We start from the raw sequence: 15,522 nt of genomic DNA, 5'->3' as shown, positions 1-15,522 counted from the left end.
GCCAAAGATTAATGCAAAATACTACAGCTGTAAATTCTGTACATATGTACACACACAAATACTATCTTTTCTTTACAGAATACTACACATTTACTACTAGGAGACTGCTAACCTGGATGAGGAGAAATTTTGAAGGTCTGTAAGTACTCAAACATTTACCAAGGGGTAAGTCAGTGAAATATCATACCACTGAGGTATGTGTCTATTCTTAATGAGGGCTCAAGGTACTAGGACTTAAAAATTTATTATTAAAAAATGTAGTGATTCTTTTCAGTGGAAATTACTTAGGAAGATTAATACTTACAAAATAATGAAAAATTATGCTTTTAAAAATTAGCAGATATTAAATTGAGTATTAAACACTAGTCATTTACAAACTTCATTTAAAGATTTTAGAAAATCTTAGATGACAACAAGTTATGGACAGAAAAAGGTCCAAATTAGTTCACAACCATAAATACTACTTAAAAAAAAAATGAGCTTCAGCACTATGTGCTAATCTACCATATATTATACTCTTTCACAAAAAGAATAATGAAATTCTCTCCTGCCTCTTCCAATCATGTACAACATCCAGAAAGAAGGGATCTTGATTCTTCAAGCTGTACTTATTCCATGCCCCTAGACCAGTGCCTGGCACACAGTACTCAGTATTTATTGAATGAATGAGGGAATGAAGACCAGGTAGGAACAGGTAAACCTGAAAAGATGAAAAGCTGATCGCACTTAAAGGTACAACTGGTTAATCACAATATTAACAAAAATGAGTTAATGTCAAATGTGAGCTATTCCACATTTTAGTAATAAATCTGAATTAGAAGAACTCAGATCTCAACAATAGCAAATTTTTCCTAGAAAACTTGTATAGAACTATTTAAAATTCTTAATTCTAAATTCTGCCAAAAACGTTCACAACTGATTTAGTGGCAAAACTAACATTACTCAAAAATTCATAAACCCAGCTCACTTCATTAGAAGGGCAAACACGCTAATCGACTTCATTACTTCTCTTCTGTATTCGTAAGTCTTCCCTCACTGAAAATTACACTTCAGAAAAAGCATGCTTAAAAAAGTGAATTCAAACCCCATCTTTCCCCTTTCTCAATATATATTCATGATTCTAAGAGATTCAAGATCTTCCTCTAGTTTTACTGTTCTAAAATCTTCTGTACAATTGCTAGTTTGTCTATCTTGACGTGTATCTGTTACTGTAGCGACGTGAGCAAGTATGTCCAGTTTCTGTTACAACAGTACATTTTAATTGCTTGCCATTGGCTACCTGAATCAGGTATGACATCCAAAGTTATACTCTCCATACTAAATACTGCAAGCATATGACTCAACGTAATGCTAAAAAAGAAAGTTTCTAAACAGAACACGTTTGCTGTCACTAAAACCTAGAGTAGAGCAGCTCGGGGTAGCGACTGCTCATTCTTTTGGGCTTCCATGGCTAAGAAACGGAGAAACAATTGTCCAATGTGTTCTCTCTTGCTTCCCCTTGACCCTCCTACGAGTGGCGAGGCAATTCCTGCACAACAGAGTTTGTAAAGTGCTTTGGAAGCCTGTGGATGAAAGAGACTATAAATACAGCTGATGATATTAGTACGTTACTACTGAGCACTACGTGGAACCACTGTCACTGCGTCGGGGTAGGTTGGTGGCAAAACCCTGAGGAGGAGGAAGAGAGCGGGAGAGGGCAGTCCAGAAGGTCTGGCTGGCCATCTTTTAGGCTAGCTTCTATTTTAAACCGGAGCGAGACCACACGTGAAAAGTTACACACACGCCCCATACACGGAGGACTTCCACAGTCCTCGTCCCCGCAGCTCTGGTGGTCCCGGGAAGCGAGCACGGCGAGAAGTACTAGGGGCTGGGCCTACACCCCAGGAACGTGCGAAGGGGCTGGGACCGGCCAAGCGGCCCCGGCCGCAGCCGACGCCCGCTGGTTGGCCGGAGGAGCAGCTCCCGGGCGGGTGCGCGGCGCCGGGCGCCGGGCGCGGGCTCGGGCGCCGGGCGCGGGGAACGGCCCGGGAGGGCGGCCGCGCCGGGGCCCCGCGCCGCCCCGTTGCCGGGAAGGCTCGCGCCCCGCGGCCGGCGGCGTGGGGGAGGGGAGGCCGGGCCTGCGGCCTGTTGGGGGAGTTCAGCCCGGGCCTCGCGTGCGGCTCTCCGCCGGGCCCCCGGCCCTGGGGTCCCAGGCGCCGAAGAGAGACTCACCGGAAAGGCCCGGATCCGCATCTTGGTGTCCTTCCGGCTGCCCGTGCCTTTGCTCAGATTCGACATGGTGCTCGTCCCCTCCCCGGCGGCGGCTTCGGGTCGCACTCCGAGGCGCCGGTGTCACATTTAAGGCGGGCGGGCAGGCGAGGGGCTACGCTGGGGGCGGCGGCGCGGCCCCCGGGCTAGGCTGGAGAGCTGGCCGGCCCCTGGGCGGCCGCGGCGGGGGCGGCGGCGGCTCGGGCTCGGCTGGGGGGCTGCGCTGGCGCGGCGGCTCCGCGGGGTCCCCCTCACGCCCGGCTCGGCTCCCTTTATCGCGCTCCTCCGCGATGGCGGCGGCGGCGGCGACGGACAAACATCTCACTGCGCAGGCCGAACGTCCTCCTCCTTCTCCTCCTCCGCCTCAGCGAGACGAGATCCGGCCCAGAGGGTGGAGGGGGGGAGGAGGGAGGGAGGAGAGCCGGAGAGTGGAGAGATGGGGGGGAGGGGGGGGGGCGGGAGGGGGGGGGGGGGGGGGGGAGGGGGGTGGGAGGACGGGAGGGGGAGGCGGGCGGCAGCGGCGGGGACGCTCAGATCTCGCGAGAAGAGAGCGAGCGCGCTGCCCCGGACTGGGCGGGGCGAAGCCTGGGAGCGGGAGGGGTCAACAGGGGAGGAGGGGAACGGGGAGTTGGGGAAGTGGGAGGGACCAGCGGGGCGGGGAGGTGGGAGAGGGGTGGGGCTGAAGGCGGGAGGAGAAAGCTGCCTTTTTGAAAGGGGAGCGGCGGAGACGGGGCTACGGGCGGAGGTGGTTGCTGATTGGTGGAGCGCGCGGGGGGGGGGGGGGGCCTGGTTCAGAGGGCCGGAGCGGGAGGGGGGTGGGCTGGGCCGGGCCGGGCCGGGCCGGGCCGGGCCGGGCCGGGCCCGGCCAGGCGGGAGGAGGGTAGTCTCGGGGAGGAGCTTAGGGGTGCTGGGTGGTAACTAAGTACTAGAACTGGTTCTGTGCTTTTCTAGGGCATGTGAGCTAGGGAGGGGTACTTGAGCAGAAGCCAGAAAGAGAGTTTGTGCAGGAGTTACCTGCAGTTGTTAGAAATTAGAGTGCTGTATGTATACAAGGTATTCGGATTGGATATGCACACCCCGCCTCTCGGAACTGAGGGGTGAAGATGTTAATCTACAAAATTTCCTTAAACTGCAGAAGCCCCAAGACCTCTTGATTCATTGATCTTTCCTAGGGCAACCCAGAATTTAATAGCGTTAAAATCTCTTTTTCGTCGTCATTGAAGTAAAATGACAGCATCTTTCATGTAGTGCAATATTTTGGTAAGTGGTGATAAATAGACGATAGGGTGATAGAAACCCGTCTTTAACTTGCCAAATCATTTTTACCATTACCAAGAGTATTGTCGGTTTTGAAAGCCAAAATTGTCTTTGATTCCAGTTTGCTGTAATTTTGGAAGTTTTTTGTTTTTGTTTTGTTTTTTCTTTGTCATTGTGAAAAGGTCTGGTTGGATTCATCAGTTTTGCCTTTTATCTTTTTATTTATTAGGAATTTTACTTCCTAATTTACCTCTTTGCCGAATTGATATTTTATTTGGACTTCAGGCACTGCAAAGAAATATGTGAGTTCCCACTAAAGTCTGTAATCTTTTAAATAAGAACCTATTGTTGGGATGGATATCTACATCTGGAAGCTGAGGTTTTAATACTTTATTTACTTACTGTAATACTTTTTAAAACTTTCTTGAAAGCTAGGGTGTTAATACTTTTTCATAGCATTTGGGAGCTGGAGTTTTATACTCTTTAAGTAAACAAATATTCTTTTTTTGTGTGTACGATAAGGTTGAATTTGCCCTAAGTTAACTTAATCATGATGACTGAATTTAGGAATGTTGTGTTTCATCTCCTATTTGGTTGAATACTCCTTTGTAAATGTATTTTCTTGCTTTGTTTTCTGGTATTTGCTAATTAAAACTTGAGTTTAAGAAATAAGGATATTGCTTGAAGCAATACCTCTGTAAATACTGAAGCTAAAAATAGGTCACCAAGAACTGGGTTGGTAAGGTAAGATTGGGAAGGGCTGTGATTTTTAAGTACATGATAGTAGGAGTCTTGGATAGGAGTTTATAATCTGTATGCTGATTGGACCTCCATTTCCAAAATCATTAGAATATAATGACGAGTGATGTTTTTCTATTGGTTGCATTGTGCTATGGCCCAGTTTCTTTGTAATATAAGACCATAAGTTCTAGAGCCAGCTCTATCAGTTTACCAGCTGGATTTTGTGTGTTTTGAGGCAAGAGGTCTCATCTGTAAAATGGGGAAAAAATACTACTACTTTCTTGGGATACTATGAAATTCGGATGATTAACACATTTTTAAAAGCCCTGAGAGCAGTGCTCAGCACAGAGTAGCAACTCAACACTGGTTGGCTATTATTACCATGGGTAATTAAGGCCAAGGGTATACTATCTTCCTTCATTGAATATGTATTTTTTTAAAATACTTGTATCAAATGAATCTTACTTTAAAACTAAGTCAGTCTTGGATTTCACAAACCAATAAAATACTTTTCAAAAAGCTGGGGAACTAATACAGGGTTGGCAATTTTATTTTGGCAAGAAAGGGCATTAGAAAAGAATAATTTGCATAGACTAGCCTCATTATCTTATTTTATTAGAAAAGTATTTTAATCACGGAAACAGGAGAAGGTAATTTTTTAATAAAGGACAGTTTTTTTAATTGATTAATTTAGCCTTATGAAAAATAATACAGTGAGCTGCTTTATCTTATTTCATTGTGAACCTGAGAAAAGATCATGAGCCAACATTTAGGAGCCTTCTGAATTAAGGCATATTTCCATGTAATTGTGAAGCATATTATCATCCTTTAATTTACAGTGTTTGTTTTGTGAACCCAGATTTTTTCATATGCTGGTTTTGCTCAAGCAAAATTTGGCTGCATCTTAAAAAATCACAGTCAACTACATCTTTTGTTAGGCTTTTAACCACAATAGGCCAAGAAAAACGCTTCAAAATGAATTTGCCACTAACATTAAGAAATCCACTGCTAATTTATTAGTTCATTTACTCAAGAACTGTTTAGTTAAGGCTGCTAGATGTCAGTCACTAAGGGGAATAAGACACATGAGACCTGCCATCACTGAACAGAGTCCTTTTCACATCTCAAAATTTGGAAACCACAGACCCAAGTTGGATTTGGCAACAACTTTCTATACACTCCAGTCCAGAAATCAGAGATTTTCCTGCTAGAAAACCAGCAGTCTCAAAATGTGTATGAAATATTCTCTAAAGCAGCAGACTATTCTTCTGTACCTAGTGGTATTCCGTGATTTCCAAGTAGCAAATGAACTTTCAAAATATTAGTTTTCCTGCCAACTGCCACCTGATGTAGCAGAGAAAGCAGGGCTGCAATAGGAACTCACTAGATGCTGCATGCCTGCCGGTTGGTATTCTTACTTATGCTGACCATGTCCTGACACAGGAGAACAGTGGCCCCATTTCCATTTATTTGTATGGAACACGTGCAGGCAGAGAAGCCAGGAGGCTGAGTGGGCCAGCGCCTTTTCTACCTCCCAGTCTAAAATGGACGGTACAGGCTGTGAGAAGCCGGTGAAAGGGAATAGCCTCTTCTTGACCATGAGTTTCTAGGTATCCAGGATACCAACCCACTTTAATCACTGATTTGATTGTGTAGATACTGGTTTTTAAGACAGCTGACAGCCAACCAATTCAATTAGAAAGACCTGTTCGATGGTTTTGGAGAGACAAAGACTGTGTTAGGGAGAGATGTATGTTTTTCAAATTGGAAGGAGAAGATTTATAGATATTATCACTTCTTTGAAAATAAGGGCTAGATCTTCTACTTTCTTCCTTGTCTCCACTAGGCAACCAGTATGTATTGTAAGCCATTAGATTTATACATATCTAGAGTAGTAGCATTCCTATGTGCCTTATAAGAGGACATGCTAAAAGAGTAGCCCATTGAGAATGTAACCCCAGACGTTTATATATATGATTTTCTGTATGTACCTTTTCTACTTTGTCCTTACTATTTACCATATATACACGTGTGTGTGTGTGTGTGTGTGTATATATATATATATATATATATATACACACGTATGTGTGTGTGTGTGTGTGTGTGTGTGTATTCAGAACAAGAAGCCTATAAGATGTGAGGGCATATGAAAAAAGTTACATCTTGAATTAAAGAAAATTTTTAAATGTCTGTTATATCATAAAAACCCATCTCCATTTTTCACCACATTGTCATGCTAAATAAAATCATCTCACTGGCAGCTCTGGAAACTGTAGTTAGCCTGGACAGTATTCTGTCTTCCACATTTATCAAGGAAGTCAATATTTTGGAATAAAAATATCTATCTATACGGCCAATTGAATTTAACAAAATATAAATTCTCAATTTAAAATTATAGGCATTGCATGCAATTTTGTGATTTTATTTTGAAGAAAAAGAATTTATTTTGAGGAAAAAATTTCCTCTTACTGATGGCAGTAACTGTGTCAAGAAACCTCCAGGGGACAATTATGAATATGTATTGCTTTCCTTCGTGATAAGTAAAGTATATGTTGAATTTTATAACTCTTCAGCTCTGTCTTTGTAAAGTAAGTTAATTTTGGAGTTGAGATAAAGCAAGGTTCCAAAGACGCTATAAAAGTAAATAGTTTAAATTTTATGCTAGTTATAGTAATTGTGTGAATTATAAATACAACAGCCAACAGTCAGCAAATGTAATAAAATAACATTATCTTCAAACTTGTTCAATAAGCTGTGTATCTTTAGTTCATAGTTAAATGGTATCTTTACTATATCTTTAACCACTAAAAATCAAAATCTGGATAAAGCAAAGGAGTGCTGGTAGAGGTGAAGAATAACCTTTAAGAGACTAAAAAATAAAAATTGTTTGGGCCAATCTCTAGCTGCATTGATATAATGAATTAATTCCTAGAGAGAAGTTGATTTGAAGTTACTGGTTTGTGAATCTTCTAGTTCTTGAGTGGCTGGTTTTGGGGCGGAAGACCCATGGATTGGGCAGTTTTGAGAAAGGAATGCGCCTGATCTCATCTGATCTTGGAAGCTAAGTAGGGTCGGGCCTGGTTAATAGTTGGATGGGAGAAAGGGACAACATGAACGCCTTGTTAAGATGAAACCAGCAACTTTAATCCAGTTGAAAATTTTTTAAAGAATTTTCATTAATGAGACCTTTAGAAGTAATACCTCTCTACTTACTGAAATCCTTGTTGAGGAGTGCCTATCTCTCCATGAACCTTTATCTTTGGGGAAAAGTTGCTTTAGATGCCTGGATTGTTAAGTTATTTCCACATTTTTAAAATTAATTATTGTAATGATATTTGTCCTTTTTTGGGGGGTGCTTTCTCTTACCACCCTGATTTCTTGTTTTAAAGGATTCACCCATTGGGTGTGGTCTTGGTAGGTGGTGGTGTACACTTCCTACCACAATAGCCACTCCTCCCTACTCCCCAGCTGACCCTGGGGATGTATAATGGAGACCCAGGCAGTCAGACCCTCTCTCCTAGAAACTCTTGAGTAGGTGACTGAAGGACACAGGGAAAGCTGGTGAGCATGCGGGCAGGGGCACTGGGTGATGCAGTCTCTTCCTCCTGAATGACTAGCTGTCATTCCTGATCCTCAGCTTTCCAGCAGGCCCCTGGTTCCTGTTTGTTCTCCCACCTTCCCTCATTTCTTTATTATCATTATTATACATTTTTTAAGTATAAGTATAGTTGACACACAACATTACGTTAGTTTCAAGTGTACAATGTAGTGATTCAACAAGTCTGCACGTTATGCTCTGCTCACCCCAAGTATGCTATCGTCGATCACTGTACAATGCTATGACAGTATCATTGACTCTATTCCATATACTGGACCTTTTATCTCCATAACTTGTTTATTCCATAACCAGAAGCCTGGATCTCCCACTCCCCTTCATCCATTTTGCTCATCCCCCGCCATCCTTCCCTGTGGCAACCATCCGTTTGTTCTCTGTATTAATAGGTCTGTTTCTGCTTTTTGTTTGTTTATTCGTTTGTTTTTTAACCACTCCCCTCATTTCGGTGACTCCAAACATGCCGTCCCCAAATTCCATTTTTGCTTAAAATAGTCAAAATTTGTTTCCCCTGTGTATCAGTCAGAGTCCTGACAGGAAACAGATGGCTCACTCAAACAGGGAAATTGAGGCGAGTTTAATTCAGGGACTATTTACAGACTGTGCGGGCAGAGTTAGGGAGTGATCGAGGGATGATGAAGCATCTCAGGACTAGTCGCAGCCAGGAACCTTGCAGCACTTCTAAGCTGGAAGGCCTAAGAGAAGAAGTGGCCACTGGACTTGGAGAGAGAATTCTCTCTGTAGCTGTGGGATAGGACTGCTTAAGAAGCTGAGGCCTTAGGAGAGGACCTAAGGTACTGGCACAGTAGGGAGACAGCCAGGGGAGAAAATGCTCCTCCCTCATTCTCCTCTTTCTGCTGGACTTCTGGCTGGTAGCTTCCATTGGATGAACTTAACCAGAAGCCAGAAGGCAAGGGAGCCCATTGATAGAGCCCATAAGGTCAGCCTCCTGAGACACAGAACGGAGTAAAGAAGGTAGAGAATAGATCTGGAGAGACAAATGGAATCGCCATGTAGAGTGCTTGCAAACAGACTTTTGGTTGATAAAGTAAAATAGACCTATACATTAATTTGTTTAAAGCCCCTCATACAGTTGTAGAATCTGTGCACTGTAGGAAGTTTACTTGCTGAGGAAATAGATGGAGGCCGATATCCAAGGCAAGTGTTGTCATTACCTGATGGAAAGAGTTTCTGTTTCCTTGACCAAAGATGCCAGTTGCCCTCTAACTTGTGACGGAATGGGGCTGGATTTCTCTGGGTGGTAGCCAGAGCTCTTTGGCCTTTTCTAATTCGCATGAAAACCATCATATACACTAGCAGTGTCTATGCATTGCCAGTACTTTAGACTGTGAAATAATATAGCACCGTGGATAAGAGTGCAGCTCTGAAATCAAACTACCTGGATTCTAATCTGAGTTCTGCAATGTATCAAGTGAGTGCCACTTATTCTCCTCAGTAAAATTAGGTTAATAGTAGTGCCAGCTTCATGAGGCTAGTGTGAGGATCAAATTAAATAATGTATTTTGTATAACACTGGCCACATAATTTGAACCCAAGGAATATTAATGATTATTTTTTTTTAATTTTTTTATTGTTATGTTAATCACCATATATTACATCATTAGTTTTTGATGCAGTGTTCCATGATTCATTGTTTGTTCATAACACCCAGTGCACCATGCAAAACGTGCCCTCCTCAATACCCATCACCAGGCTAACCCATCCCCCCGGAATATTAATGATTATTTTATGGCTAATTACTAATACCATTTTTTAAAAAGATTTATTTATTTTAGAGAGAGAGAAAGCACGAGTGAGAGGGGCAGAAGGAAAGGGAGAGAGAATCCCAAGCAGAATCCATGCTGAGCATGGAACCTGATATGGGGCTTGATCTCATGACCCCTAGATCACGACCTGAGCTGAAACCAAGAGTTGACACTCAACGGACTGTGCCACCCAGGTGTCCCGCTAATAGCATTTTTGACCCTTTAGTCTAGGTTTGGTAGATGACAAGTGTTTACTAGTTTCTGCATTCATGCAGTCCCCGCAACACCCAGTTTGCTCCATCTGTTCCCCAGTGCCCAGCCTCCTCACCCCTACACGGTGGCCTCCCTATCATCCGTATCTGGTACCTATACTTCCATCCTCTCAGTTGCATCATTTTCCAGTCTGCATTCATCTTCCCTGCAACTTTTGCTTCTTTTGGCCAATTCACTAGCTTTCTCTTCTCTGTGGAGGAAGTTCCCAAGTTATCTGCCCTCATAGACTTAGGAGCAGCAAGACCCCTAAAAACAAATGAAAAGAAGAAGCAATGGTGGAACTCTGCTTTGGCTTTCAAACCAGGTCAACGTCTTCAACAAGCTTTCGATTATTAAGACACCCTCCCTGTGCTTTGAGATTTGGTTTCACAACAATTCTAGGATGAAAACTTTAAATCTCTTATGTTTATTTTAAGGTTAAATAAGGGACTTTTAAAAATAAACCCACAAAGCGATGTATCCCAAATGTCACTTCTCATGGTCTTTCTTATACTGTGTTTTTTCTTGCTAAAACACACAAACGATAAACTTTGGATTGATAAATCACATATAAAGCACAATTTATCATTTGTGCTTCAGCATTTACTTCCCCACTGCCATGTCACTTTTGTTATACACAAGAGGACAGCTAAGCTGGGCCTTACATCATCACAATAACTGAAAAATAAGTACATGGCAAGTTAAATTCATCCTTAAGATTTTGATCAAAGTGTGATGCTATATTATCTGAGGTATTTTTATGTCTACTGATAAGCAGCTCTTTCCATAATCGTGCCCAGACTTTTAGAAGCCAAAGAAATGGTCCATGTGGCTCTTATTGGATCAACTCATTCACCATCGGTTTTTGGTGAATTTACACAGCTAGCACCTAACGTGATGCTAACCAGTGATATATGGGAGCAAGTGACTACGGGTAGGAATAGGAGGCTTGCACATTAACTGAATATAAGCAACATCACTTTTTAAAAACAAGCCAGCAGACTCTCCTCTATATCCATGCCTGGCATGTAGTTTGAACTCAAAGATTAGTAATTATCATATGGTTATATCAAAGCAATCAAGGAGATGAGCATCTGAGGAAATATATGAAATTAAATGACTATTAACAACTAAAATTGTTCATAAAAATAGTGCATCTCAATTAGCTAAATTATTTTTTTGCTTCCAGTAACAGAAAACCTAACTCAAATTGGCGTAAGCAGTGATCGAATCCATTATCTCAGGTAAAAGCAGTCCAGAGTGAGTACAGGTCCCAGGTGTGGTCCAACAGGGCTCTGGCCCAGCTCTGCGGCAATTCTCAGGGCCCTGCCCTGGGCGGGGGAAAGCAGCTGTAGGCATTATGGGTATCTCTTCACCAGACACAACAAAGTCCAGACTAGAAGAAGAAGAGAGACTGTCTCTTTTTTAGGGCTCTGTGTTACCAGCTAAGAAACTATGCCCAGAAGCAGCCCAGGAGACTCTCATGGCTCACTAGCCGAGACTAGGTTACATGTCTATTTTAACCCACCCAGTGGCAAGGGTGAATGGGTGGAGTTTATACTAATCACTGGGTTAGAATAGATCTTGGGAGTCAACTACTACCACTTATTAATACAAAGCACATTTGTCTATCTCTGAAGAGATTTTACATGGAAATTAATGAGTTTGAGGAAGTACGGTGGGAAGTGTGTGTGTGTGTGTGTGAATAATAGGGTGTTTGGTTAATGAAGGGGCCAAGGGAGCATAATCTCAGGCCCCCAAATACACTGAAAGAATAGCCCTTAAACACAAATAAGGAGATCAAAGAGAAGAACGTCAGAGTGAGGGACCCAAAGAAAGGTGCAGCTTATTTCAAAAAGATACCATGGGCATGCACATTTAAACAGACACCCGCACACTCCTTTCCGGGATTGTAAGCTCTTTCAGAGGTGCTGGAGAACCCTTATTCTTTGCTCCCTCCTTCGTGAGATCTATAGACAAGTGTACCCACAGGCAAATAAGGACAAGGTGGTTGCCCACATAAGGCAATTTGACAGGTAATGAAGAGGCCCCGTTACCCTCCAAACTCTCCCTTCTAAAAACAAAAGAAAGCAAGCCAAATGCACAAAAACACAGATTAAACTAGCCATCCACTTAGGTGGGCAAGACAGTTAGACATGGGATATTGTGTGAGAGGCACCCGATAACACTCCACTCTGAGCCCCAAAGCCAACAAACAGTCCCATTATCAGGTAAAGCATTAGGCTCTGAGGTCTGTTCGAAATTAAATGCTGTGGGAAGAAGACTACATGAAGCCTCCAACACCTTAGCATTAATTATTACATCATAGAAACTAAGTGTACCTGGAAACAAGCAAATTCCCTAGAGAGGCAGGACCTTTAAAAAGGGAAAAGCAACTTCTTTATCATTTTGCCTGTATTCCCAACCAGACAAGCATCTCTATGTAAAGCATATGGGAAGATAATGTGACCAATGGATTCACATACGTGCCCTATTTGAACCAATAGATGGGGAAGAAAGCATCAAATTAAAACTCTCAGGAGAGGGGCCTGTGTGGCCCTCTGGGAGCTCCTCCTCTCTTAGCCTTGCACCTGATGGGGATCCTGAAATTCTTTTTTTCACTCCACTTCCTGCTTGTGAACAAGAGGTTGGCTCCTCTCGACATTCCAATGGAAATTAAGAAAGACATTTCCTAGGAATGAACTATGACCTGGGGTTCATTTTAGCCCCTCCTCAAGGGAATGAGTGGGTATGTGCATTGGGATTTTCAGCTCAGAAATGTTTATACTTGATGCAGAAATGTTTATTGATCATTCTGGAACCTTTCAAGCTCTTGATCCCATCTTAACTGTTTGATAGTAAAGGTGTGTGTGTCTCCCCAACATGTAAAGAGCTAGTGTAACAGGAGACTTCTCTTTGGGAACAGAAGTTTGTATTTTAGGTCAGATCTATTCTTAATAATTTATTACCTTTTTTTTTTCTTTTTTTTTTCTTTTACATTCCCTAAGTTCCTAAAAATAAAAAATAAAGTACATTTTCTGGGTGTTCTAATCAGATGCAGTTTTACAGAGGAAAGAAGGGCGACCATTGAACATTTACTAGATGTCTGATTCGCTCTTCAGTTTTTCTCACTTTGTCTTTCCAGCACTCTTGTCCCATGCAGGGATGGAGAGCTCTGAATTCAGCCCCAAGCTCCAAACTAATTAGCTGAATGCTCTGGGTGCTCCTGTATGAAGAGGGTATAAGAACACTACCTACCTCATTAGATTGTTGTGAGAATTAAGTGAGGTAAACATGAGCTATGGAGCGCCTGGGTGGCTCAGTTGGTTAAGTGTCTGCCTTCAGCTCAGGTCATGATCCCAGGGTCCTGGGATCGAGCCCCACCTTGGGCTCCCTGCTCAGCGGGGAGTCGGCTTCTCCCTCTGCCTCTCCCCCTGCTTGTGTTCCCTCTCTCTCTTTCAAATAAATAAAATCTTTTAAAAAAATCAGTTGCTCTTAGCACCTTGCAAATAACAAGCACTTAGTAAATGTCTGCTCTCATTTTATTGTTTTCCTCATCTTACAGATCAGAAAGTTCTATCTGAGTGAGACAAAGTAACTTGTCATATCTGAGAGAGATTAAGTATTTGCCTAAGAATGCCACATATGTAAACCATGAGAGCGGGATTCAAGCTCTTAGTTTCAGGTTTGTCTAATTCTAGGGTCTGCACGTTTCACGGTTATGTTATTTTTCCATTGAATCATCTATTTCACACACTATTCCACACAGGGGAGCAGGACAAAGCTCCTAAAAGTTGAAGAATTAAAAATATTTTTTGGTATTACCCTGATTTCTCTGCACCTGGAGGACACTAAGTTAGGCCTAGACTAAGACTCTGACAAACTACCTTTTGCAATTTTAAGTGATGGTTCCAAAACGTAATAATACTCATAGCTTGGGCGGGGGTTGTGGGGGGGTGATGTGGTTTGCCCGGGATCACATAACTAGCAGGTGACAGAAACCTGGTGGGAATTGTGTGTGGCTGCATTACCCATGCTCCTAACCACCTGCTGGACCACCCCCTCCTTTGAAAAAGCTCTCAATGTGTGCAGAATGAATGTAGTACAATGTACAACAAAACCTTGAATGATAAGAACCTGAGAATCAAATGATATTAACTAGGGTTCTCCAGAACCAATAGGAGAAAGGTAGGTAGGTAGATAGATTTATTATAAGCAATCGGCTCACTATTTATGGAGGCCAAGAAGTCCCACGATGTGTCATCTGTAAGCTAGAGAACCAGGAAAGCCAATGGTATAATTCATTTTGAGTCTAAAGGCCCAAGAACCAGGAGTGCTGATGTCCAAGAACAGGAGAAAATGAACAAGCGGAGAAAAGAAGGAGAAAATACACCCACTCTACCTCTACCTTTTTGCTCTCTTCTGGCACTCAACAATTGAATGATGCCCACCCACATCAAAGAGTAACTTGATATGGTTCAGCTGACCTGTAAGGTAAGCGTGCCCTCTTTAATTCGTTCCAATGCATTATGTTACAGGTTAGAACAAATATAGTTGGTGACTGATTTTGAATATTGCAGTCACCAGAAGAGTCAATTTGGAATATTTAAATCACCCCAAAATATAAAAACAAATGCATATTTTCATTATATGTTGAGTCTTACTTCAAATGGGGAAAAAAGAGTCACAAACAAATCCTGGACTCTATTTAACAATATGCAGGCTGATATATTTAGGAGAGAGGTGTACTGATGTTTTCCACTGCATTTGAAATGCATTAAAAAAATGTTTGTTGGTTGTCTATAGGAATAGGTAGACAGGTGAGAACACTAGTGAAATGTTAATTATAGGATCTAGGTGGTGGGTGTCTAGATATTCACTGCATAGTTTTTTCAACTTTATAGTAGATTTGAAAAATTTCAATAAAATTTTGGAAATACATGAATGTGTGGATTAAATTATAATCAGACTTTATTTAAAAGAATGATTCAGGTGTCTCACAGGAAGTGAATCTGATACATGAAAATGTAGAATTAGGGGCGCCTGGGTGGCTCAGTTGGTTAAGCATCTGCCTTCAGCTCAGGCCATGATCTCGGGGTTCTAGGATGGAGCCCCGAGTCAGGCCCCCTGCTCGGCAGAGAGCCTGCTTCTCCCTGTCCCTTTACCTGCCACTCACCCTGCTTGTGTGCTGCCCCCTCCCTGTCAAATAAATAAAAGTCTTAAAAAAAAAAAGGAAAAGGTAGAATTAACAATGATATTGATTGCAAATTATTAAGCACTTAGTATGTGCCAGGCAGTGGATAAAGTGTTTAATAAGTGTTATCTAATTTAATCTAATACTCATAAGTATTTTTTGAAGTATGTATTACTATCCTTTTTTTATTATTATGTTAATCACCATACCTTACATCATTAGTTTTTGATGTAGTGTTCCATGATTCACTGTGTGCGTGTAACACCCAGTGCTCCATACAGAACGTGCCCTCTTTAATACCCATCACCAGGCTAACCCTCCCCCAATCCCCTCCCCTCTAGAACCCTCAGCTTGTTTTTCAGAGTCCGTAGTCTCTCATGGCTCGTCTCCCCCTCCAATTCCCCCCCTTCATTTTTCCCCTCCTGCTCTCTTCTTTTTTTTTTTTTTTTTTT

General features: G+C 42.4%; 1 protein-coding gene and 1 long non-coding RNA gene across 4 annotated transcripts in view; one reads left to right on the top strand and one right to left on the bottom strand.

Moving 5' to 3' along the window:
- CUL3 (cullin 3) overlaps window positions 1-2,719 on the bottom strand; it is an 89,708-nt gene extending 86,989 nt beyond the window's left edge. Inside the window, exon 1 of the mRNA XM_025890710.2 lies at window positions 2,212-2,719. Coding sequence (XP_025746495.1) covers window positions 2,212-2,277 — 66 coding nt within the window. The 5' untranslated portion in view covers window positions 2,278-2,719. The remainder of the gene's footprint in view (window positions 1-2,211) is intronic.
- Window positions 2,720-3,069: 350 nt separating this feature from the next.
- LOC141370169 (uncharacterized) overlaps window positions 3,070-15,522 on the top strand; it is a 24,293-nt gene continuing 11,840 nt past the window's right edge. For all 3 annotated transcript variants that reach the window (XR_012373998.1, XR_012373996.1, XR_012373997.1), the window contains exons 1-3: window positions 3,070-3,507; window positions 3,734-3,806; window positions 14,195-14,370. This is a non-coding gene — a long non-coding RNA (uncharacterized lncRNA). The remainder of the gene's footprint in view (window positions 3,508-3,733; window positions 3,807-14,194; window positions 14,371-15,522) is intronic.

The sequence above is a fragment of the Callorhinus ursinus genome, unplaced genomic scaffold (genome assembly GCF_003265705.2).
Source record: "Callorhinus ursinus isolate GAN/ISIS: 27379988/994484 unplaced genomic scaffold, GSC_fseal_2.0 scaffold2, whole genome shotgun sequence".
Taxonomy (NCBI): Eukaryota; Metazoa; Chordata; class Mammalia; order Carnivora; family Otariidae; genus Callorhinus; species Callorhinus ursinus.
Note: the sequence above shows the minus strand (reverse complement) of the source record. Positions and strands in the feature narration are given on the sequence as shown.